The 24,294-nt window shown below is 35.6% G+C and overlaps 1 protein-coding gene across 2 annotated transcripts; it reads left to right on the top strand.

Moving 5' to 3' along the window:
• Nucleotides 1-2,041: 2,041 nt before the first annotated feature.
• On the top strand, nt 2,042-23,141 carry LOC137393517 (uncharacterized). 2 transcript variants are annotated; one of them, XM_068080097.1, is made up of 8 exons: nt 2,042-2,174; nt 2,543-2,627; nt 4,211-4,366; nt 10,324-10,361; nt 17,850-17,918; nt 19,639-19,729; nt 20,664-20,845; nt 22,006-23,141. In XM_068080097.1, the coding sequence occupies exons 2-8, from the start codon at nt 2,554-2,556 to the stop codon at nt 22,374-22,376; spliced, it is 981 nt and encodes a 326-aa protein (XP_067936198.1). In that variant the 5' UTR covers nt 2,042-2,174; nt 2,543-2,553; the 3' UTR covers nt 22,377-23,141. The 2 variants fall into 2 exon arrangements, with proteins under 2 accessions (XP_067936198.1, XP_067936199.1); XM_068080098.1 differs by having other exon boundaries at nt 17,865-17,918.
• Nucleotides 23,142-24,294: the final 1,153 nt, after the last annotated feature.

Here is a 24,294-nt window from a genome sequence, read left to right on the forward strand (position 1 = left end):
AAATTCTAGCACCAGACAAATATTGCACGGTCCGGGACATGGCACATTAAAATCAGCTAATCCATATCTGAAAAATATGAAATCACGGCTTTCATTTTAAGAGACTGAACTTCCTCAAACAAGTTTAATCATTGCTTTGTTTTAGTTTGCTCTAAATTTGTATTTTTTGAAGGTGAGCGTTTAAGTCAGTTTTTTTCTCTCACCATTATTATGAGCTTTCAAGTCAATGTTTTTCCCCCAGATTATTAATGCAATTCCATAGAACCAAGTGTGAAGTGAATGTGTATTTGTTAAAATGCTCAGTTCAAATCATCTACTATGTAATGCCTTCCCTCATCTTTTCTAAACTGCAACTGTTGGTCAGACACAGATTTTAATGTTTGCTCTGAAGGATCGAGAGTGCTTCTTTCTAAAGACAGTATTTGATAAAGCTAATAGGGCGCATTCTGGTATGACCATGAAGGTGTAGACCGTACGGAGAAAGGGCAAAGGTCGAAACTAGTCAATGCTGATTAACGAAGCGATATTCAACTCGTAATTTGGGTGCCTCTCTTTGATCATAGTAAAACAATATTAGAATGAATTATGCTATTAGTAGCCTAAACATCCAATTACATTATTAGAGCACTGTTTCATCGTTTCATCAAACGCATCTGACAATAATAATCTGAGCCAGTTGACTGAACATCTGTAACACACAATCCAAAAACATACTCAAAGTCATTGAGATTCTTTTAAAGCTGTTTACAAAAGTTAATGTATTATTTAATCTATTATTAAATAAAACAACCTTTTCAAAAAGTCACTACAGAATGTCCAATGTGTATGAAGTGAATCAATGTTTTACTTTCTAAAAACCTACCTTTAGAAGCTATTTCCTTAAATATGTAATCATATTAATGAGACAAAGTCGAGTCAACTCACATTACAGTTTGAAATTCTGAACACTTGTTTGTAGAAGTACTTTAATTTAATCATATATAAATCCTGAAACTTACTTTAAATCTTAGATCGAAAGCTATTATCATTTGCCTAAAAACCAAATATTGAAATGCTAAATAAAATGCTAAAACATGGACAGCTGCTGCAGTAATACAATCAAAGCAGAAACTTTTCTAAAATACTTGACATTGTAGTCAATAGATTAGTAATTGGAAACGTCTCTTCTTAACAATATGCTTGTTTGATAGAAACATATCGCTAAGCTTCTAAGCTGTACTAGCTCAAAATGTTCTAACAATTAACAGAAGATATTTTTTATGAATACTGGTCTGCAGGCCAAACATGTGTAAGCACTTTATTTTAATTTTAAATAACCAATACGTTTTTTCACCTACAAATCGACAATAGGGAAAGTGCATAAAAAACTTTATTCCAAAAACTATTATAAGTAAGGTCCTATTGCTAAATTAAAAACATTTTCCAATCAAGTTTGGGCCACCGTTTTTCCGACCTTAAATGTGTTCCTTCAGCTCAATACATACATGGAATACGCCTTTATTGTAAAAAAGACAAGTATTAAATAAAACAGGCCTTTAAAATTCTGGTTCAATTGCTTAACAATGCCAACAGGGTCATTTAACAATACCTAAGCTCGTTTTATTCGACTACTATGTCTCTGAGTTCATTGATCCCTTATTCTTATCAGTAATAAATATGATGAGGTCAGTCATGCTTCCTACTTTCGATGAACTGCATGATTCCAACACATGAAAAGCCCTTTCGAAAACGGTATTCTGCTAGCTAAGAGTTTTGAAGCAAACTATAGATTACAAATAATCAGTATTGCGTAAACAAGCAATTACTATAACATAAAAGCTGAAATATTACTTCGTAAAATAAATCAGTTTAGCTCTACAACAGTCCTAGAAATCTAAGACCATCAGTTTCTCGCAACGAGCTCTCTGGTCTTCTATTGATTCAAAAGATGATTGAATATTGAAAGAGATCAGTGAGTTTGAATATCAGCCTTGACCCTTAATATTGCCAGCTGCTTTTGGCAAATTACTTTTTTACTATGGGTGTTAGTGCAGTTCATTGCACTTGCATGCGTCTTTGGAACAAAGCCTGGGAAACTCGTTAGTTCGATCCAGCTGATCAGTTCGGTAAATTGTTGGGACTTTGCCCTGCAGCCGATGCCTTATTACGTGAAATGAAATCAATCAGATAAACAGGTTAGATGTTGCACTTGCATTTTGTTTTCTATTATCTTTGCATTGTAGCTTGTTTTAAATTATATATTTAGAACGTTACAGCTTTAAATAAGATATGTTGCTCATTTTAGTGTTATCGTTTCTTGTGTACTCGATTGAGTCTCGACATTATTTTTGTTAAATTTAGTTAGACGATTGCTTTATAATTACTCGTTGAACGAGATCTACTGGATGAGATTGTTTGAACAATGGACCAAGACCAAATAGCTTCATTACGAGCATCAACCCATCAGACCTAAAAATTATTTAAATCGTGTAACTTTTGTAGCAAAACCTGTAAACACCTTGACTAGTACTATCTATAAGCAAACTATTGTACTATCTTGCAGAGAGCACAAGAATGGTTTCATCGGTGAGCTATGCTTTGCTTTACCGAAGCTTGGCAGTAGCGGTTTTATGTTACTATATATTTATGTAAGTATAAACTTATAATTTGTATAATCTAATTTTCCATTAACCTTTGTGCTATCAACTTATTCTACATTGTGATACAAATGAAAGCTAAATTGACTATGAGCTGTAAATTGGGAATGCTTTTTTCGTTTATGATAACACAGCTTGGCTTTGACACCACGACTTTAAATTTCGACTTAAACTAGCAGTCCTTACTTATGCACCCTAACGATGTACTTTATGCTGTGTTATGTTAGTATTTGCTGGTACTTTATCTGACCTAAAATTACCAATTATCTGACCTAATTACTTAAACTTGAAGTCAGAAGCAGGCATAGTTTAAAACGAAAATTCTTTTTCTAGCATATTGTTTCTATCGAAAGATGGGTTTCCATTTCTATAGAGGTGTGAAAGCAGATGTAAGAAACAATGTGCACTACTGTTTCAATTTTAGTTGTTGACTGCTTTTTACCTTTTGTGTATACATAGGATAAAAAGTGTTCAGGGAAGCTAAAAGCTAAACCTTCGGGATGAGATCAGCCCTCTATTCTTGCAGGTGCACTATCGGATGTTTGTACCCATATATGTTTTTCATGTGGTTGAGGCGGCCTAAGATAGATGAAGCACTAGTATCTGCACTAGTCACCTTGCATAAATCATCTTTTTTAATGTTTACTTGATATTCTAGGCTCTTTAATTTATATTTAATGTTTATTCTAGGCTCATAATTAATAATTAATTCATTTGTGTCCAAATGGAGTTTTCTGGTTGATTCGTTTTAAAAAAAGTTGACAATCAATGAGAATAAGTGGAATTAGTTCAATGACTGTATCGTGACATATTGCGCAGTGTTTGTAAGATATGATTAGGAAGACTATCTAGTATATATCGCTATCCCCTGCACTTAGCAACTGCATGAAATTCGTCTAACCGTGTTAATCCTTCATGCATAGCCTAGTGCACTAGAGTGAATAATTATTAACAAAAGTTCTCTTATGAAAACTTACTTCCTTGTCATATCACTGTGTACCATATTTGTAAACTGGTTTGACAAATGAAAGAGGCATGTACATAGCCTTCTAATGCGGTTATAATTACACCGACAAAACACATATGCTGCTGTTTTTTGTGTAATATAATCAGTGTTTCGAAATCAGTGTTTTTCAATACTACCGATGCTCATTGTTTATTGGGTAGGAAGATAAAGGCTATTTTTAACGGTTCGTTTGTGTTGTCGTTGGTTGCGCAAAGAATCTTTTTCAGTCATTTTTAAAACAAAAAAGTATGAAGAAGTATTAGCCAAGGAGACCTAAGCTGTGCAAAAAACATTCTAAACAAACACAATACATGGTGTCTATGCGATTGAAAGCATGTATCAATCATTTATGTGTTTATTCTCTAGTTTCTCAAATTTGTAAGTTAAATCTTCTGTTACTTGTATATCTGCACATGGGCACGGTTTTTAATTTGAAGAATCAGTTCAAGATACATACACAATTTAATGAATGCCAAGACTTGCTAAATGACCATACTTAGACCAATTTTCATCTATTTGCACTCGGATATTTTCAATAGTTGCATCAATTTATTGATTTTTTCGACAGCGCCTCTACAGCACACTGTGCCACCATTCGCACAGCGAACAACTGTTACAATGAAACAACCCAGGTGATTGTGAATGAAACCAAAGAGGAATGGTGTGCTGTGTTCAGCTCCCTGACTTGCTACTTTACTAGCAGCTGTTACTGCAATATTACAAGGTAGGTCTCTACTGTATGATCTCATGGTAGATTTGCTACTGTTATACTACAAGGTAGGTCTCGACTGTATGAGCCCATGCTAGATTTGCTACTGTTATACTACAAGATAGGTCTCGACTGTATGATCCCATGGTAGATTTGCTACTGTTATACTAGAAGGTAAGGCTACTACTGCATCATCACATGGTAGGTTTGCTACTATGGTGTTACAAGGTAAACTTACTATGTATTACAGTATTACATGGTAGGTCTGCTACTGTATCATCACATGGTAGATGTGATACTGTGATATAACTAGGTAGGTCTACTGCTGCAATGTAACAATGTAACAGCTTTCATCCATCATGATTGAAGACTAAAGTCATCAGTTTGCAACCTAGTAACTGAGACAGAGATCAGCCGTGCAAGCTTGCAAAGTTCTAGCTTCAAGTAACTCATTCTAGATTAGGTGTTGGCTGTCAATCCTTCCAAATTAACACTCACTTGATGCAGATGTACACTGATAATATGAACAAAGAAAATGATTTCTGTCAGTGCCGTCATGCACTGTTACTTTGACATTGATTGATGGGTTGACTGCAGTAGGCGATTAACATGTCAGTCACACTCATCCGTCGGGTAGTTCTGCTATAGTAGCTAAACTTTCTAGCTCCGACACTCATCCTTGCAATGAAGATTAATGCATGTTACTCTGTTTATTCATTTGGGAAGGTGAAGTGATGATAAGGTCTTACATATTTTATATGAGGATTGGCCATTCGAAGGATGGTTTTAATGGCTTCGAATGGGTTAAAGACAGTTAAATATCAAACTGATCACTCTATTAGTTACAATATGCTATCTAGAACAAAGTGTGGATAACTTGAAATACTAGCGTTATCATTCAGTGAAAGATTTGTCAAAGCATTCATCCTTTGAAGAATAAACATCATAAAAGCTATCTTTTTAAAAGTCAAGTTTTCGTAGTTTTTCTTTCAGAAATCGAAGAATCAGTATTGCAAGCACGAAAATCCAGTGATATTTTAGATTTCCCGTTTTCGAGTATTGTTGACTTTTCCTATTTATGGCTGAGAAGAAGCGTTGAGCACAGACTTTTATAACTTTTCTCACTTTAATACCATCTTTAACATAGTACCATATACACTCTCCAGTGACTAGGCAGTTATCACTAAAATATTTGTTCTTTGACAAAAACATTCTCTGTTTTAAAGAGTTGTAATGAGTTTAGGATTTTTCATCTGTTTTAACTGCTATCTGCGATGTATGGTTTGCTGTCTGTTGTAATAGCCATCAGTTTAACATCATTATTATATTTTCATTTGACTGTAATTTAAAACAAGTCAGCAATCTATATTGATAAATACTCTGAAAAATGAATGTCAGCACAACAACGACAATGTTTACCATCTGAAGTGAACATGTTTTTGCAATGACATGATTTTCGGATTTGAGAAATTTTGTTACATGCAGGCTTTTTTGACTGCATGGAAATACCATTGTGACTTCTTCCTTTAAGGAAATCAACTTCTATGGAAAACGTCTTTCAAGGGTTGGATGACAAATAATATATGTTCACTTCAGATTGCCAGCCATTTTTATATTTGTAAGGCATCAATTCTTCTCAACCAAAACGTTTAGGTATTATTGTTACCCTTGTTATAGGCGTGTTAAGGGTGGTTATAGGGCTGTCAGGGTATTATTGTTACCCTTGTTATAGGCGGGTTAAGGGTGGTTATAGGGCTATCAGGGTATTATTGTTACCCTTGTTATAGGCGTGTTAAGGGTGGTTACAGGGCTGTCAGGGTTATTATTGTTACCCTTGTTATAGGCGTGTTAAGGGTGGTTATAGGGCTGTCAGGGTTATTATTGTTACCCTTGTTATAGGCGTGTTAAGGGTGGTTATAGGGCTGTCGGGTTTCAGTTGAACTCATGTTAACATGCATCACTTCTCATCGAATTCTCATCACTTCTCATCAGGCTCTTTGAATTGACTGCTATGACCTTGAAGGTGGGTTATATATACCCAGTTGTTATACATGTATATGCAACTCTCAGGGCACATCTGCTTGTAGTCCTATCGCTTCATATGGGAATCATTGTGAGCTTTTTCACTATTAATATTGTGTTTGCCCAAGCTAATGGCCACAAGGGGAAATCTTCGTTGTTGTTTGGTACGGTTTTACTTGCTACTCATCCCTTCATGTTGCAACTTATGTGACCATGTTTTCAGGCATTGAAGATGAGCTTACACAAAACTTAAGTAGATTTCATCCAAATTATCGGTATTTTCCTTTGTTTTTTATGTTAGAGGTGATCTGACTGCCAGGATGTTTTAAGATTAAAATCAACAAAACTTGATCACGTTTAAAATGTTCAGAAGAAGAATTCGTGCAAAAATGACATCACTAGTCGTTATAGTTGATATTGGCCATTGCATTCAAGTTGCAGTCGTTGGTCGTTTCTATTCTGCCACTCTCTTCGCAACTATAGACATCATAATATCACTTTCGCTTGTTCCGAGTGTTTCAACCGCGGTCATGTTTTCTAAATTTTAATCTTGAAACATTCTGGAAGTGTGATCGTCTCAAGCATAAAAAGGCAAATGATAGAAAAATACCGATATTTTCTCAAGAAATTTACTAAAATTTTGCGTGAGTTCATCTATAAGAGCTGTTTAAATCAGGTCTTCACAGCGACAGCTGAGTAAAACCGGTCATCCAGAGCCGACTCTTGACACCAAGCATAGACTAGTGTAGACTCTCATCACATGTCTAGTCAATGGACTTTGGCTGTTTATTAACTATAGAATTGTAATACAAGCCTTGATGAGTCAGGGCGTTGATTTGAATTGCCGGTGCCACGCTGCAGTCACATGTGTGCCCCATAGTTCTTCATTACGTCAACAAATCTGTTTTTGATAGTAAACATGTTCCTAAGTGCATCGCAAATCTGATGTAAGTCATAAACATAATACTAGAGATTGAAAGGATGAGACTTACGCTGTAGGTCTTTATATCATGGACCTATTCTATTTTAAAGGCTGCCCGACGCACTTTCTATAACTCTCTTTAAGGTTCTCAACTCTACAGAGTCAGGATTAATTTTTTTTCAAATTTCAAAAAGTCGACATTGCCATATATAGTCTTTTTTAATTTGAGGAGAAATTGGTATTTCTTTAAACTGAAAATTGCATCTTATACAGCACGAAATCACAGAAAATAGCTAGCTTTACTGAATTCTTCCAATTCATAATAATAAGAAAAACTGGTTTAGAGAAATGACTTATAAATCACCCCTAAAATGCAGAAGATTATTGGCTATAAGAACAAAAAATTAATGTTATACATGTTTTCTGACCTCTCATGTGAGCCACGTACATCATAGCGAGTACTGAAACCATTTCATCATAATAGCTTTATTATTTTGCGCTACATAGGACATTTTTCTACGAAGTACCTCATGGAGTTTGAAGTAGGATTGTAGAAGTTGTGTGATCAATGCACTTTTGTATTCGTTGGAACTTAGAGTGGAGAGGCTCTTTGTAAGTTTGTACAAAATAAAAGTGTTGACTTGGGCTATTTCTAAGCTATTTAAAAAATTGTTTCTAGACCTAATACGTAGGCCTACTGCGAAAGTTTCAAGTCCAAAAGTGCCTTTAAAAATGATAGTTGCGCAAGGGTTGGTTGATCAAAAACTTTGCTTGAACGTTTTTAATTGGTTGAAGCAGAATCAAAAACTCTTGCGGATTTCACATAACAAAATTCACACGGAGTGTTTTGATCATAAAAATTTAAAAATTACGAAAGCTTAAAGTTCAAGCTGAATAATTAGCTATCGATTTGCTAGAGTCGGGTGAATCTATACACGGAGTCGTATACCGGGCGTGTATCAGTGTACATCTATGAGATGGTTTGGTCTGACAGTATTTTGTAAAACAAATTGAGTCAGTACGTCTAGGTTTGTAAAATGGAATGGGTTAAGAAACTGCATTGGTCATGTAGCATTCGTAGCACTGTATTAGCAACTGTCCACTTGCTAAACATGCTAAATTGTAATATTGTGGTATTTACAATGTATCTGTTGGTCCATAGTATTTCATAGGGGTTGTAAGGTCTCATTCTCCGAATTGATGAGCTCCAAAATAATCACTCTGTAGTCAAAGTTGATAGTATGAACTGCAGAATTCTAAAATTTTCTGCTTTTATTTTGTTTGTTTATATTTTTATCATATATATGAAAATCTTTTGTTGCTTACATTTTTTTGTCACCATATTGTCGACTTTGTATTGCCTAGACTATCTTGGAAGTAATAAAAGGCGATTTGTTTTCATGAGCAACATTTTCGTGATATAGGCCCATGCACACTATTGCTCAAATCAACGTTTGGCTGTGCGATGAACTGCAACGATGAGCTGTTTTGACGTCATCACCAATGATACAGCGTACACACTATAAGGTGAAGGTGACCACTAGCCAACAACCAATTAAAAATTACGAAATTGAATTAGTAATAATTATCACAGGCCCTTTTGTTATCTTTTAATTATCTGATTATTTAATTCATCATGAGCGTAGTTTTTTGCCATGCTTGCAAATATGAATTGACATCGGTCTTCACAACTGTTGAAATTGGATCCGATGCGGTCAATGAACAGCCAATCAAGATGCTGATAGTTGCGATCATCGGTGTCAAAGCTCAACATGTTGAAAGTCCATAGCATCGTTGCTAGCAACATGACATCATAGCAGCCCATCGCTTGGGTCCATCGCACAAATATTCTTTGATTTGAGCGATAGTGTGCACGGGCCTTTGGGTCGATTGTTATAAATGTATCATAACAAATGGATCAACCCTATCTTTATCAATCTTTGCTAACGCGGTGAACAGCAACTATGTTTTCACTAGTCCTCTGTAATCTTCACTCATCTAATCTAAAGTGGTGAGAATTGTGTGAAGTTGTCTCCCCTAGTATATTACCTAACTGCGGTTTACCAAAGTGACGAAAATGGCATAATGAATGATTCACGCTGTTAATAGTCTATGAGTTTTTTTCTCAAACAGGATGAGCTCTACAACACATCCTTGACTCTGTAACATGCTTTGATCCTAAACTTATAATGTCCCTCAGTTTCAATACCATTGCTTAATGAAAACCCAGTGATCAGCGGGTAGAGGCTATACTGATCTGACTAGCTTTGCTGTAACTGACACCGCTGACTTTGGGTCCACCTTTAAAGTCTTCAACAAGCTCACATCCTGGTTGTTGATCTCTAACAAGCATTAGCTCAGAAAGACAAATTTACACAAAATTTTAGCAGGTTTTATCAGAAAGTGTCAGTATTTTTCTATCATTGCAATTGTTTTTGATGTTTGAGGTGATTTGACTGCCAGGATGTTTCAAGATTAAAATCTAAGGCTATGATTCATGCAAAAGTGCGATTATGACGTCTATAGTTGCAAAGAGACTGAATAGAAACGACTAACACTGCAACTTTAACTCACTAGCCAATATCAATAACGAGAGACTGGCAGTTGAGCAACTCATTTTAGTATGTATTTTTTTTCTGAGCGTTTTAACCACAATCAAGTTTTGTCGATTTTCATCTTGAAACACCCTGGCAGTCAGATCACCTCAAACATCAGAAACAATCGTAACTGATAAAAAATACCGATACTTTCTGATGGAATCTTCTAAAATTGTGTGTAAGTACATCTTTAACCGGAAGAGTTGGGGACTCTGACTTTTCAGTCCTTTCCATTAGACCTACAAACAAGTCTTGTACAACAAGTCAGCTCACCAGTGCTTTTCGGCTGTTGGCATAATTTATCATATCATTTCCTTTGTTGATTCTAATCTAGCATCCTTGTAGAAAGACCATCTAATACTCTTCTGTATGTCTCCATCTATACTGCATTTGATTTACGGAGAATTCACATATAATTATGTATTTTTCAGAGAAGTACCGAAGACCCACATCACGACAGTATGCGAAGGTGAGTGCTAGATTTGCTTGCAGATTACAGGCTTGAACTTTTCTGTGAAGATCGTACAAGAAGCGGAGCTCGGGAAATAGTGATAGGCAGTTAATGCGTAATAGACAAAGGGGTGATTGGGATAAATGCCAATGTATCTAATCGAGCGTCTTGTTTGCCAAGTTATATTATTCCTCAGTGCTGTTGCCTGGTTAACTTGGTTGGCATCATTCCATGTTTGAATGGCACCATACATTGCAGCAGAGTATAGGACCTGTATGAGACGTGATTGCATAAAAATACAGCATAAAAAGAACCAAGGCTATTCAATTGATTTCTTTATAGCAGCTCGTTATGACTTGCTGGTTGAGTTGTTTAGCTTGTTTGCATTAGCGCTAAATTTCAGAGTTGTCTGTAGATGTGTGAGACTACTGGAATAATTACCTAAGAACCATAGCATTTTGGGCACGTTTTTTCCCCTTACTTAAACTCTCTATGGCTTAGCACTCAACTTCTTTTTTTATATTTTTATTGTCAACTCTTTTGAGTGATCATACGGTGGCAGTCAGTGCAAGTGAAGGACTTGTCTCTCAATGCATGACATCAGGGTTTCGAAAGACGCCTAATAATACATCTACTGTATGAAATATTTTAATTCTTAAAATCATAGACTTATCAAAGAAAATAGACTAGTATTTCAACAGCTTTCTAGGCTCCCCATGAGTTTAACATTTCGTTCTATCATTATAACCAGCTACATTCTAAAAGTCGTATATTTCACTTGTTATTCAACTCATTGTTGGTAAATTATAAAATATAAATACTTTCTCGTATGGCGCCTCTCAAATCCATAGGGAACTATTCCCAATTTTATTTGTTACATAAGCATAGTTCTGGACGCACTACTTCAACCTGTGGCAACCAGCCAGTACTGCTTTTCGTTCAATCAAATTGGTGGAATTTAGAATTGTTCAAGGTTGTGTACATGGACAGGAGAGAAGACTTCCACTGCACAGGTGGAATTTGCTGACTAAGCGAGGCCACAACATGAGTTGTTTAGAGTCCAAGATCTAACCACTGGAAGTACTTTGTATCTAGTATTTGGCACTGCTAAAGGCATACTCATCATGGTATGAAGGGCCAACTCAGACCCTGATATTTACAAATGATGTAAGATGTCTCAAACATAACTTGTTACTGGTTAGTGTTAGCAATAACCCGCGTGTAATATTGAATGTTACTAGAAAAGCTATGAAAGCTCGCTAACGGTCAGAAGAAGTCATTAGTATCAGCTTCGCTTAAGAAGTAGGAGCTAATTTATATCATTGGTTAATGAATCGTGTTAGTTTGACACGTTTAGACGTTTCATCACCTCCATAAATGCATCAGCTTCTGTACTAGCCTAGCTATATTTAGTAGCCATCTACTAGTTGACTGGAAGGCTGCGATCTTATATTCCTCTTGGTGTTAGCTCAGCTGATTAGATTGGTGATGCCCATGTGTGAGCAGTGCCCTTGGAATGCGACCTCTGGCCATGAGATGGTCAGGCCCAGCTGTAATTGTGTTATCTTATCGGTTCTACAAAATGTTTCTGAATGTTCTTTGATTGTTAGTTAGCAGATCCATCAGAGCTGGTGGAGGAGAACCGCTTGATTTGACATCTGCTGACATGTGCTGGCTGATGTTCACGTTTATGTGGACCAGATTACTGTGGTTTTGTAAAATGTTCAGCCAGTGCCTGTGGGCATGTCTCAGTTTGAATGACTAATGAAGTAATTCTGACACGATGCCACTATTAAGTTCTGCATGTGAATAACTGCTGTTATTATCTTATATACATGTATACACCACAGTTTGTGTTCTACTGCAATAGGTGACATCATTATTTTAAGTTAGGTTTTGCAATTGAGAAAATTACCAAAGCATGTTCAAAAAGCGCCTTTAATGTGCGACTTATAAGGCATTTGGGAGACATCGTCTCTCAAATGTTCAGTTTGTATACCTCACCCTCTGTGCGCGTAGTAATCTTGCAGCATATCTTCAACAACTGTATGAAAATGGTTCATCTTTTTTATTTGTACTATTCATTGCATTCAAAACTATATAGCAAATTAATAAACCATAGAGCTAATTAATAAACCATAGAGCAAATTAATAAACCATAGAGCTAATTAATAAACCATAAACTGAAATGGTAAAGCTATTGACCAAATTGATACTAGCAATCACATAACAGCTAAGGCAATGAAATAACACAGGAGGAATTTTTTTGTCACTGTTATACATGCCTAATCATATTTCGTTGTCTCATAATAACTTTGCAAAGAAATGTATCATTTTCTACTGTAGCAACTCGTGTCTAGAGATTCAGCAGTGCTAGAGCAAGTCAGCAAATATTAGACCTTATTAGGCTTAGCAGATGGGGTAGTTGTGTCTTTATCCATTTGCCTATGCATAAGAAAATGCACCTATGTGACAGCGTCTGGCAAGTACTTGAACAATTTCTTTGAGTGAATCACAAATAAAACCTGCCATCTGTTTCTTTTTGCCTACTCTGCCTGTTTCTGTATTCAATGCTTAATATTGCATGGGAGTGGGTGAGGCGTATGTATACCCATGAGATTATCTCAATGCCTCGCAATAGAGAAAACATAATCGTCATTGATAAAACTCACTCGGTGTGACTATTGGAGGATCACCAATTTTCAATTTGTTAATTTTATGCTGTTGGAAAAAGATGATTCAAATTAGGCACACACCACAAAAGCTCCATCCTTTTCAATAGTTTCCCAAGGAGGCCTTGTATGCAGCGTCATTGTTTCTGACATCAGAAATATGGCTGCTGTAATCATCTCGAGTATAATAAAGTGAAGCGATCTGGAGTTGTTTCCCCTTCGTTCCAATGACTACCCTAGGACACTTATGTATTCGCGTCATCTAACTTTCGCGTATTCACGGAGTCGTCCTCTTGCGAAAATTTCATGAGCGAAACTAAACTATCATAACGAATGAGCGAAAACACCAAATTTAATAGCTTCGTTCGTTGGTATCCACAATAAAAAAATGGTCATATAGAGGGACCTAGACGCCATTGATAGTCCAAGAAACAAATGGCAGCAAGCGATCAAATTGAATTATCGATCTCGCCACACATTTCTATTTGTGGTTCCAAATACAAACTAGTCCCAAATTGAAAATTTTTTCTTACTAGCGAACTGGACCTGAGGAATCTAATCTGTTTGTTCCACCGCATTTATTTTTACAACACTATATTTTCGTACTCATCAGAGCCGCGAAATTAAGTTGCAGTGAAGTTTTACTCTGTGTACTGCTCACGAAACTAAATACTAGCGAAATAAAAGTGTCCTAGGGTATATGGGATTTGCAACCTGTCAAAACAAAAGTTTTGCTAGGTTGTTAGTATTGGTAGCGCAATAACAGATCATGCAAAGGATAATGACTATGCTGTATAGTGGAGGCAAACGGCATTGTTTATGAGTAGGAGTTCCATGCTTACTCATAAGGATTAGTACAATCTTATCACATATTTGAGTATCTAATACCTTCAAATCCTACAGTGATATATTTGACCATGCTTTGCTTTACCCTATACCAGAGTTGGTCACCCTTCTTACGAGTCCACCAACTGTCTCTACGACAAATGCACTTTGCACCCAGATAGGTATATTCTGCTTTGCTTTTCACTGTAGAGCTCTTGTTTCTTGTTATATGTTCAGTTCTAGCAGCTTTACAAGAGGAAAGAAGACAGCTTCATTAAGTTTTCTTTTATAAAACTATTCACAAAATCCCTATTTGTAATTAAACAAACTTTGCTTCTATAACCAACAATCCATGGTTTTTTGTACGTCATCAGGTCATTTGCACATGCTTTCACGAAAAAGCCACTATTTGTAGAAAACGATCGTTTTTTTTTATTTACTAGTACTTTTTGGTGTGGTTTTGATACTATAATAAAAAAATTGCAGACCAAAGCATCGTTTTCAAAAATTCATTGCAAAAGCTTGATGTTTTTAATGATAAAATTGTTTATAAAGATGGCCGACAACGATAAAATGATGTCACGAAAAAACGAAGGATTACTTGAAAAATCCAAGTTGAAACGATAATTTTAAGACGACAAGCAACAAATTGGTTAAATATTTTTAACATTTATAGCTCGCCTCTATGTAACAGATGACATATTACAATGCAAAATATTTTACTATAAACCTTGTAGCCTCGTTCATATAACATAATATTGATGCTTGTAACAAGTATTTTTTGTGTAGCTTTTATGAGCGATGGTAGCAAGGTATCCGGAGATAAAAATACAAAACAAGTCAGTAACCAGCACGTATATTTATTGTGAATTGTACATATTCATTAAAAATTTCGTAAATATTATAAAGCTACGTAGTCTCTCATCTCATTGAAATTATATTAATCTGCTGTGTATAGTAGTAACAGAGTATATCTGAGATTCTGTAGCAGAAGGTAGGTGTTGCTTCTGCAACCCATTTGAATACTGCAATATACCATTTTGTGTAAGAAGGGCTCTTTTCCAATTGCTGAGGTAGGTATGAACTAATCAGAGCTGTTAAAAACATGCATATTTTGGCTTCTGTAGCAACCGAAATATTAAAATTTATATACTACTTGAGATTTCGGCTTAGCTTTCGCATTTTGACAGAAAAAGATAAATATGTTATTTTTAATGAACTCTTTGGTAATCGTCTTTTCTTGGAATATTATGGTCATCAGAGAATACTTTTTTATGATTTTATATTGAGATTTATATCAGGTTTAAGTGTGACTAGTGTTTTTCTCTCATTCTGTAATCACTCTTTATTTATCTCTCTCTAAATATATTCTGCTATGCATTGAGCCATCATCACGCATCGGTTTGCTTCGTGTTCAATTCTTTTTGCTTGTTTTATGTAGCATTTTGTTTGTCTCTTAACAGGTCATAGATCTACTAGTGTTAATGCCTCAACAGTGGGTTTGGTTTTTTCTACCATCTCCCCTAATCTTTCTACAACTGCCTTCGCTACGCCTAGCTCTACCATTGACCTAAATAATACTTCGGCTTTTACCATTATCTTAACTAATGCAAGCGTATCCATTGGCCAAAGGAATATTTCGAGGGCTGCTATTGGTCAGAATGCAACTACAAGACTTCCAGTTAAACCAGCTCCAATTACTACCACTGAATCTGGAACTGATAGCACACTTGGCCCATCTAAATCCTCTACCGCTACCGGCCTTTTGTCTTCAATGGCTCAGCGAGAAAAACAGTCTGCCGAAGTGTTTCAGAATGTCACTTCTCCATTTCGCACCATTGATGCTGCTTTGCTACGGAATTCCGTGAGTCGCTTATCACCAGCAGAGGACATAAGAACAACGGCTTTAGTTGCAGAGCTGAAAACTCCAAATGGTCTCATCAGTGAGGTCCCATCGCCTCCCTCTTTGGTCACTTACAAGGCCATGTCTAGGTTGACAACAGCGTTTAAGCAATCAGCCAGTAAATCTGGAGACATGACTACCTCATCCACATCTCAACCTTTGCTCTCAGAAATGGCAGTGTCTGGTACGGTCGTTTTACTCCCAGTCCTGCTTTAGTTTCCTGTTGCATGGTGAAACTTTCTTCCAATTCTTAACCAGGCTTTCCTAAAGACTCACTGTTAGTATGGTTGCTACAGCTGTTAGTACAGTTGCTACAGCTGTTAGGACGGTTGCTACAGCTGTTAGTACGGTAGCTACAGCTCCTTGGGAAGTTCATTTGTTGTTGGTTTTGGTTTTATAATGCCACCGCTATGCTTCTAATTGTGCTTGTCATCACTTCAGCATCGGTTTTGTTATTTCCTTTCACTTTCTGTCTGCCTAAATCCTTTCCTCTGTTCTTTTATTATACAGTGTGATCTCGAGTTAGGTGACCGTGTTATACAATTTTTTCACCTTATGATGTAGAACACGGTGTTGTTTTCGTTCTCTCTATATGAGATATTTTTTGCGATACGATATCAACAAAAAGCTCGAAATTCAAATTTGGCAATTGTGTGCTGAATACGTTGGAATAACGAATATGCCAATATGCAATTCGCCGAAATCCTTCCTACAACACATGAAAGAGATACGATGCTCGATTCAGAGTTGTTCGTTATTGGTTACTGGAAAAATGAAACTGGAAACAGGTGATAAAATTGGTTGATGAAAAATTTGAAGTCAACTAAAATAGTTAAAAATATATACTAAAACTTATCTAAAGTATGCGTTTAGTAAGCTGAATTTATTTAAGTTAAATTTAATGTTTGTTATACATCTGCTTCGAAGGTAAAAACTTCCTACGGTACATACTTCACAGTGTACGTTGTAACGTTACATTTTATTGCAGATCGTAACCCTAAATAGGCACTAAATTTATAGTAGGTGACTATAGTTACTACGGTTAACATATTATTATATTACTATATTGTAATATGTACAGTAAATATATAAAATTTTGATGATTTTACCAGCTGGTTTTTGCATTAGATATATACTATGGGTATTGTACCCCTCTATATAAAATTTTCGCCTTGCGATGCCAACACTGAAATGAATTAAAATTGTATGGCGAGGGTCAACTGTAATTGTTGTTAATATCTCATCGATATATATTTAAATCTAGTTACATAAAAGAGAACTATAAGCTTACGTTTTTATTTTATCAGCTCTGATTGGTTACTATCTATCATGTGCAGAAGCCCTTATTCCACAAGATCACGTATTGCTGCATTTTGGTGGATTGAAAAATGAATTTCTGCAGTCTCCTACTGAAACATTAGATTAGAATAGATCCAGTGTCTAGACTCGACAATCTAGACTAGACACTAGATTGATGTGTGGCATCAACAGGAGAAATGAATATAATTAACATCTCCAGTATTTGAAATAAAATGGGCAGCTATAGAAAATGTCAAGTTGTTCATATCAATGATACTGAAAATTAAATTTTAAAATGTAATTACATATATTAAATGATTAACAATAACCAATATTAGGCTACGTATCTTTGTAGCAAACTTAGCATGCTCATTCAAATAATCTACTGCGGCGATACATGTCGAGGTAGGGAAATCCTTTTGCAATTGGAAAGGTTTTATTGGTTGTGCAAGTGTTTTAAATTAATAACATATATTACGCTAAAAAGCGGGAGTTGATTTTCTCATGATACTCTAGTGTTTTTTGCAATTTTGCTAATCAAATTCCTGTTTCAGCAAAATCTCCAGCTTTCAGGCTTAATAATGATGTCCTTGACACTTGAGTAAATGGTACTAAGGTGACTCTACGGGTAGATTTATAGTTGGAATAATTTTACTCTAAATCAAAACATCAAACGATCTCACCTAAAGAATATTGTAAACGGTCATTTAGTTTTATTTTGCACGAGTGGATAATTCCCAAGTGCTATTATCTCACCACAACCACTATAATAGTGGTTGTGGTGAGATAATTTGCGGTGTATTTTAGAACTGACACTTGTAGATGGAGGGGAGTCTGCTCCAAGCAAAGAAGGGAACAAGTCGAGAAAACTAGGAGGTAAATTTGACTCTACCTCACTCATTGTGTGGATCTACATGTACGTTGTTTGAAGAGTATTACGGTATTCCTTAGCCTGTCTTGACAAACTGTTGTTTTTGCGGAGTTGTCCACCGTCGAGCTGGCGAGCAACACAACAGCTTGTCACAAGACGCAGTTCACCTGATGCATCAGCTGCACTTATAGGGAGTTGTTCTCTTCCATCTATGCGGCTTGGTTGCGATGTTATGTCAGTCGCTCCATTGGTAACCATAACAGATTTCACGCAAAAATTTATGTAGAGAAAATAAGATTACAATGTTTAACCAAAGACCAGTCTCTGTTGTAAACTTTAGTAGAGCTTAAGAATAAAATAAATTGAAAATAAAGTCAATAAGAACAAATAAAACTGACTGATACAAAAATAGAAATAAAACTGACTGAGCGCACAAATAACCACATGTTTAGTTGCTGTTGTTGCATAAGTTCTCAAATTTTACTAAAGTTTACTGCAGAGACGGGTCGCTAGTTAAACGTTCTTATCTCAATTTTTTTACATGATTTTTGTGCGAAATCTGTTATATTTACCAATGGAGCGACCGACATAACATCGCCACCAAGCAGCATAGACGGAAGAGAACAACTCCCTATAAGTGCAGCTGATGCATCAGGTGCAGTACGTTTTGTGACAAACTGTTATTGCTCGCCCGCTCGACGGTGGACAACTCCGCAAAAACAACAGTTTGCCAAGACAGGCTAGGTATTCCTCTGTAGAATAAAGACGGTTATCATTAGACAGCACAGATAATATTCATGCCTTTTGGCTAGTTATTTTGTCTTTTAGCTAGCAATTAAAGATGCACAAAATTATAGTAGATATTATCTGAAAGCAGCAGTATTTTTGTATCATTTGTGAATGTTTTTGTTTCTGACTGCCAGGATGTTTCTAGCTAAACATCAAAAAACCTTGATCTTGGTTTAAGCGCTCAAATCAAGCGAAAGTGTGATTATGACGTCTATAGTTACAAAGAGACCAACAGAATAGAAACGTGTAAAGCTGCAACTTGAGCACAATAGCTGATATTAATTATAGCAACGATAGCAACTAGTGATGTCATTTCACACGTATTTTTTTAGCATTTTCGATAAAGGTTTGTCAATTTTAATCTTGAAACATCTTGGCAGTCAGACCATTTCAAACATCAAAAACAATTCGCAAACGACAGAAAAATATCGATATTTTCCGATTAAATTGACTAAAGTTTTGTGCAAGTTAATGTTCAAATTGAGTTTATTGAATACGTACTTTTTATCTTGTTATTGAACAGAAGAACATTTATTTCTTTCTGCATTCTGTTCTTTCTGCTTACTGCTTTCCATTCTATATGGCCAATGCTAGCATGGCTTTTTGCTAGCATGTCTTGAACATTTTTGTTTTTACAATTGAAAATTAACATTTTTCAAGTTTTAAATGTTAAAAGTTTCATATAGTGAATGTGTACTCTCTTTGAAATTGTTGCAGCTTTAATGTTTTTTAATACAATTTCGAAAAATTTGGACACACAGAAGAGATAACTACAATACTACCAAGTCTGTCCTCTACCAAGTCTGTCTACTTGCTATATCGCTTTATACGAAATTTTTGCCTTACAATGCCAATCATGGCATTCGTTGCAGGGCAAAAATTATTTGTTTTTGTAAAAGAATTTACCCCCTGAAGCCTTGTCCTGGCTATTTGCAGATCCTGAGGTGGCAGCGATTGCTGTTATATCGTCACTCATCTTTTCTATCATTCTCTCTCTCGTCGTATTTCTCATTCAACATAGACAGCGGTAAGTGGTACACTTGCATGTATGGTTGTTAAGGTATTTTATTGTGGAACCTTAGTAGCCTGTGTAACTTTAGAAGCCTGTGGAACCTTAGTAGCCTGTGGAACCTTGGTAGCGAGTCTCATGTAGTCTTTGATTAATTGTAGAACAGTTTTAGACCGATAAAGCGCTACTCAAACAATATTTGTCAAAAATATAATAATTATAATTAAAAGGATATAACAAAATTATATATCAAACGATAGACACTGTTGTGTAAAGAACGGTTTTCTTCCTCAAACTGAATAAAATGTGTGACGGGTATCATACCAGGTTTTGCTGACATGCCTTTCTTGCTTTCTGACACAAACAGGCTCCAAAGTAAACTTTGTAAATTTAAAAAAAGTTAAAATCATGCTTAATAAAAAGATGATTATTTTTCATATCTATAAGTTTCAAGATAGTAACATAACACCTTTTGAACTAATATCACTGCATACTTCAGTCCTTTTTTTAGTTGAAAACTTTGTAATGGCGATGCAGTTGCCCAAATTATCTAGAGCAATGTGAAAATAAATCTTGGATATTTGTTGTGGTAGTTTTAAGTAACAAGCATGTTTGTGTTGGAGTTGCTTTGAAAAATTTGTTTGGGAGAAAAATATTTCTAAATACATGTATTACAATTGGTCATTGATATTAGGTCAGTAAAATTGGAGGGCACCACATCATAACCTTAAAGCTGTTCGCAACAACAACGTATTGGTTTTTGTTTATGTCATCAAAGTTTCTTATCATGCAGCACTTAGTGGGTGAAGCATAACCCTCCTGGCTTGAGAACTGACATAATTATTAGAGTAGGTTGAGTTCCATGAAACAGCGCATTACAATGTGGGGCATGACTGCATCATCAGAAGTCGGCAGCAGTCATGTTCATCATCGTCTGTATTGTATTGTTCAGTCGCAACTCTCTCAAGAACGAGGGAGCTGAGGTGATTCAACTGGAAAAAGGTGGAGCGGGTGATGAGGCAGGCGAGAGTGTGTCATTTCTTCCTAACGATAGCGAAAAACGCTTTATTCATGTCCAGCCCGCAAACAAGGAGCATAATGTATTTGAGGCAGCTGGCAGCAGGCCAAATGATGGTTCGTATCACATTGTTAGACATTTCCCATATCCTGAACTTTAGATTTTTTGAGTACATCTGAATGCCATCATAAAAATGCATGCGGCCATTTTTTCAGTAATTCGTTGTATTCAGTTACTGTTACTGTTCGCGCAAGCACCATCTCCACCTGCTGGAATGAAAAAGCATTTTGATTGAGTCAACCAGCATTTATTAAACTGCTTTCCAAAACTTTTAGTTGTTTCTCTTAAAATATTTTGATATAGATACTCAATTAAACTTGAAATATTGTAGAAGTATAACAACCATACCAGTTAACTCGCTGAAAATTTATTGGTTGCTATCAATTCAGTAGCCATATTTTTCAGCCATAGGAAAACAATAGACTTATTTTAAACAAACTATCATTCATTGATATGATAGTGACAGCGGGTTCACAGTCTATTGTAAATAACTACGATGAGCGATAGTGATCTCTCACTTATCGTAGTTGAAGGTCTGCACTGCCTGCGAAAAGTGAAAACTAAAGGTACATGTATATCAACCTACCTCTTTTTACATCAGCAGATAAGCCGCGTTTTGTAAATGGTGAGTTATTATTTGTAACAGATTTAATTGAGATATATCTTCTAATTTGGTTCACCAAACCGCTTTGCCTTAATAGAATAGTCAAAACATTAACGCTATCTTAACAATTCTGGTGAATGAGCTTCACTCATGTAGCTTTTGAGAAATCTAGCTTTGGTCATTAAGACTGGTAGGTTAATAGTCTCTATTTTTGTTTGTCTGAACCTCCTTCCGCGTGCATGCAAAAAGCTGCGTAGTGAAGATTCTGTGCTGAGGGCACTAAAGGTAAAAAGGAGGTTGTTAGGTCACTATAATAATGTTCTAATGTAGTTGTCATCAGGGATCTGCCTAGTTTTTATAACAATCAGCGATTTACTTTTAGAATGTTAGTATATTAACTTTATTGTTATTCCCTAGATTTACGGCTTTTAGCAGCAATGAAAGACGACTTATGACGAACATTATAGCGTCAAGACTATTAATATTTTCATTTTAATAAACAGCTTGGGATTTTAGTTAAAAACCATTCATTCATATTTTAATATACACCTTCGAATCTCTTTCCCATTGGTCTACATCGGAAGGAAGCTGAAAATTACATTTGTCTTACAGATAAGCTTGTGCTCTCATTAGGGGAAGGAAAAGTTACAGCTAGCTACTATCAAGCTGCCTCTAGTCCCTCGAGTGTTACCTCTAACACAGCAAGTGTCAGGCTTTCCCAACCTCCAGTCTCTCAAGGCATGCAGCCCAACAGTGTTGTAAGGGATAAAAACAATGGGTCAGACAAATCTCCTCCTTCCGTTGAGCCTCGTGAGAAAAGTGAACCCGGCGAGGGTAAGTTAGCCGGCGGTAGCTCAAGTTCTACCTCTTCAAGGACAGAATTAAACATACAAGTGGAGACGTCGGAAACTCACGTTGCATCATCTCTAAGGCTAAATGGCTCTGAGGAGCATTATGAGAATTCACCAGTTACTGAATCTTAACGCGGTTTATCAAGATCATGTTTCTCCCTTTCGAGGGGAGAGGTGGGTCATCCCCTACTCAGCTCAGATTCATATCAATGCAAAACATATAACCATACCTTCATTCAGGGATGTTAGATTTTTAACATTTACGTTATAATTCTTTGCAAGCATTAAAACCTAATGCTTGGAGATGCAACTCCTTTCAATATATTGATAAGCAGAATTGGTCTATAAATATCTAAAGCAGCAAAAGCTAACCCGCTAGGGTTCTGGTGTTGAACCGGTGAAAGTTAGGGTGGAAGTCTAACAGAATATGCAATGTTTACCTTCACTATAGTCTGAGAATTGTCTTTCATTCATTATTTTTTCTGTTTCATTTTATTGACTCATCATATTATTATGTATGTATTCATTAGTTTTAAATCATTATTTCATGGCAATGTTTTCATTCTGCGATTAGGCATACCGCCACTTCTCAAATGAGCTGCTTATCGGAATACTGATCAAGTTACACTTTGGGATTCATAGATACTAATATATTTAATTCAGTATAGTTTTATTTTATCGAACACTCAAATTGAATTATTTGCTAGATCGTATTATCTATAAGTTCTTTAAGCTTTTGTTTCATATGCTATTGTAAATGATTTGCAACTTTACTTTCTTAAAACTTGGAAATATTGTTCACATACCATATTATTTGTTTTTGTTGATATATTTTATGATGCATTAATTTTACAATATTTTTGTTGTCATTATCTTTTATATAATATAAATGTCGGTAAATAATCAGTGGTTATATGATCATCATGGGTAAACATTGACAGTAAGTGGCATGTGATCACTATGAGTGGATAATTACAGTTGTCACGTGATCACTAAGAGGGGATAAACACAGTTATGTCACTAACCAAAGATAACAACAAGCAGGCAAAATTATAGCGATTGCAATAATTTTGAAGCATGTAAAGTCTAGAGTAGTTGAGTGGTAGACGTTTTATTAACAATAAGAGGTATATAAGCAAAGCCATTAATGTTGTAGTGTGCTACTTTTATTTTTTTAATTCTGGTTAGTTGAATACTAAAAACTAAAAATCGTTTAATTTAATTTAGAGTTTGATATTAATAGTACGGTGAAGGTCGTTTAATTAAACTCATATAATTATCATTAGATATAAAATAAGCCTCATGGATTGAGCAATGCATCACATCGTCAATGTGAGTAGCTTTATTGAAACCTGGAAAATTTGCTGAGCTGAGTATTCACAAAATATTCAGGTTATAATGATTGTAGTCACATCCATAGTGTTTTAGGTTTATCAATAATATCCATAGGACCTTAGCTTTATCAATAATATCCATAGGGCCTTAGGTTTCATCAATGACATCCATAGGGCCTTAGCTTTATCAATGACATCCATATGGCCTCAGGTTTATCAATGACATCCATAGGGCCTTAGCTTTATCAATAATATCCATAGGGCCTTAGGTTTCATCAATGACATCCATAGGGCCTTAGCTTTATCAACGACATCCATATGGCCTCAGGTTTCATCAATGACATCCATAGGGTCTTAGCTTTATCAATAATATCCATAGAGCCTTAGGTTTCATTAAGAAGTAAATTTAAGTCAGCTACAAACAGAGCCAATAGAAGCTAATTATTTTTAATTACATTTATTAATACCATGTAGTACTTTTGCAAAGTACTTCCTAGAACCTGTTAATAATGGCAATAGAATTGTTTCGCCCTCAAACAGTAGGTTTCTCAAGCTGACAAAGCTGTAAGGATAATTGGAGCTATATTATTTGGAGCTATAGGATCTACTCAAGCTCCAAATGAATGGATAATAGGTAATTCTTGCTACAAACTTGTTAAATGCTATAATTACACCTACTCATTTCAATTATTAAATTTTTATTTCACAAGCCATGT

Source organism: Watersipora subatra, chromosome 4, assembly GCF_963576615.1.
Source record: "Watersipora subatra chromosome 4, tzWatSuba1.1, whole genome shotgun sequence".
Classification (NCBI taxonomy): Eukaryota; Metazoa; Bryozoa; class Gymnolaemata; order Cheilostomatida; family Watersiporidae; genus Watersipora; species Watersipora subatra.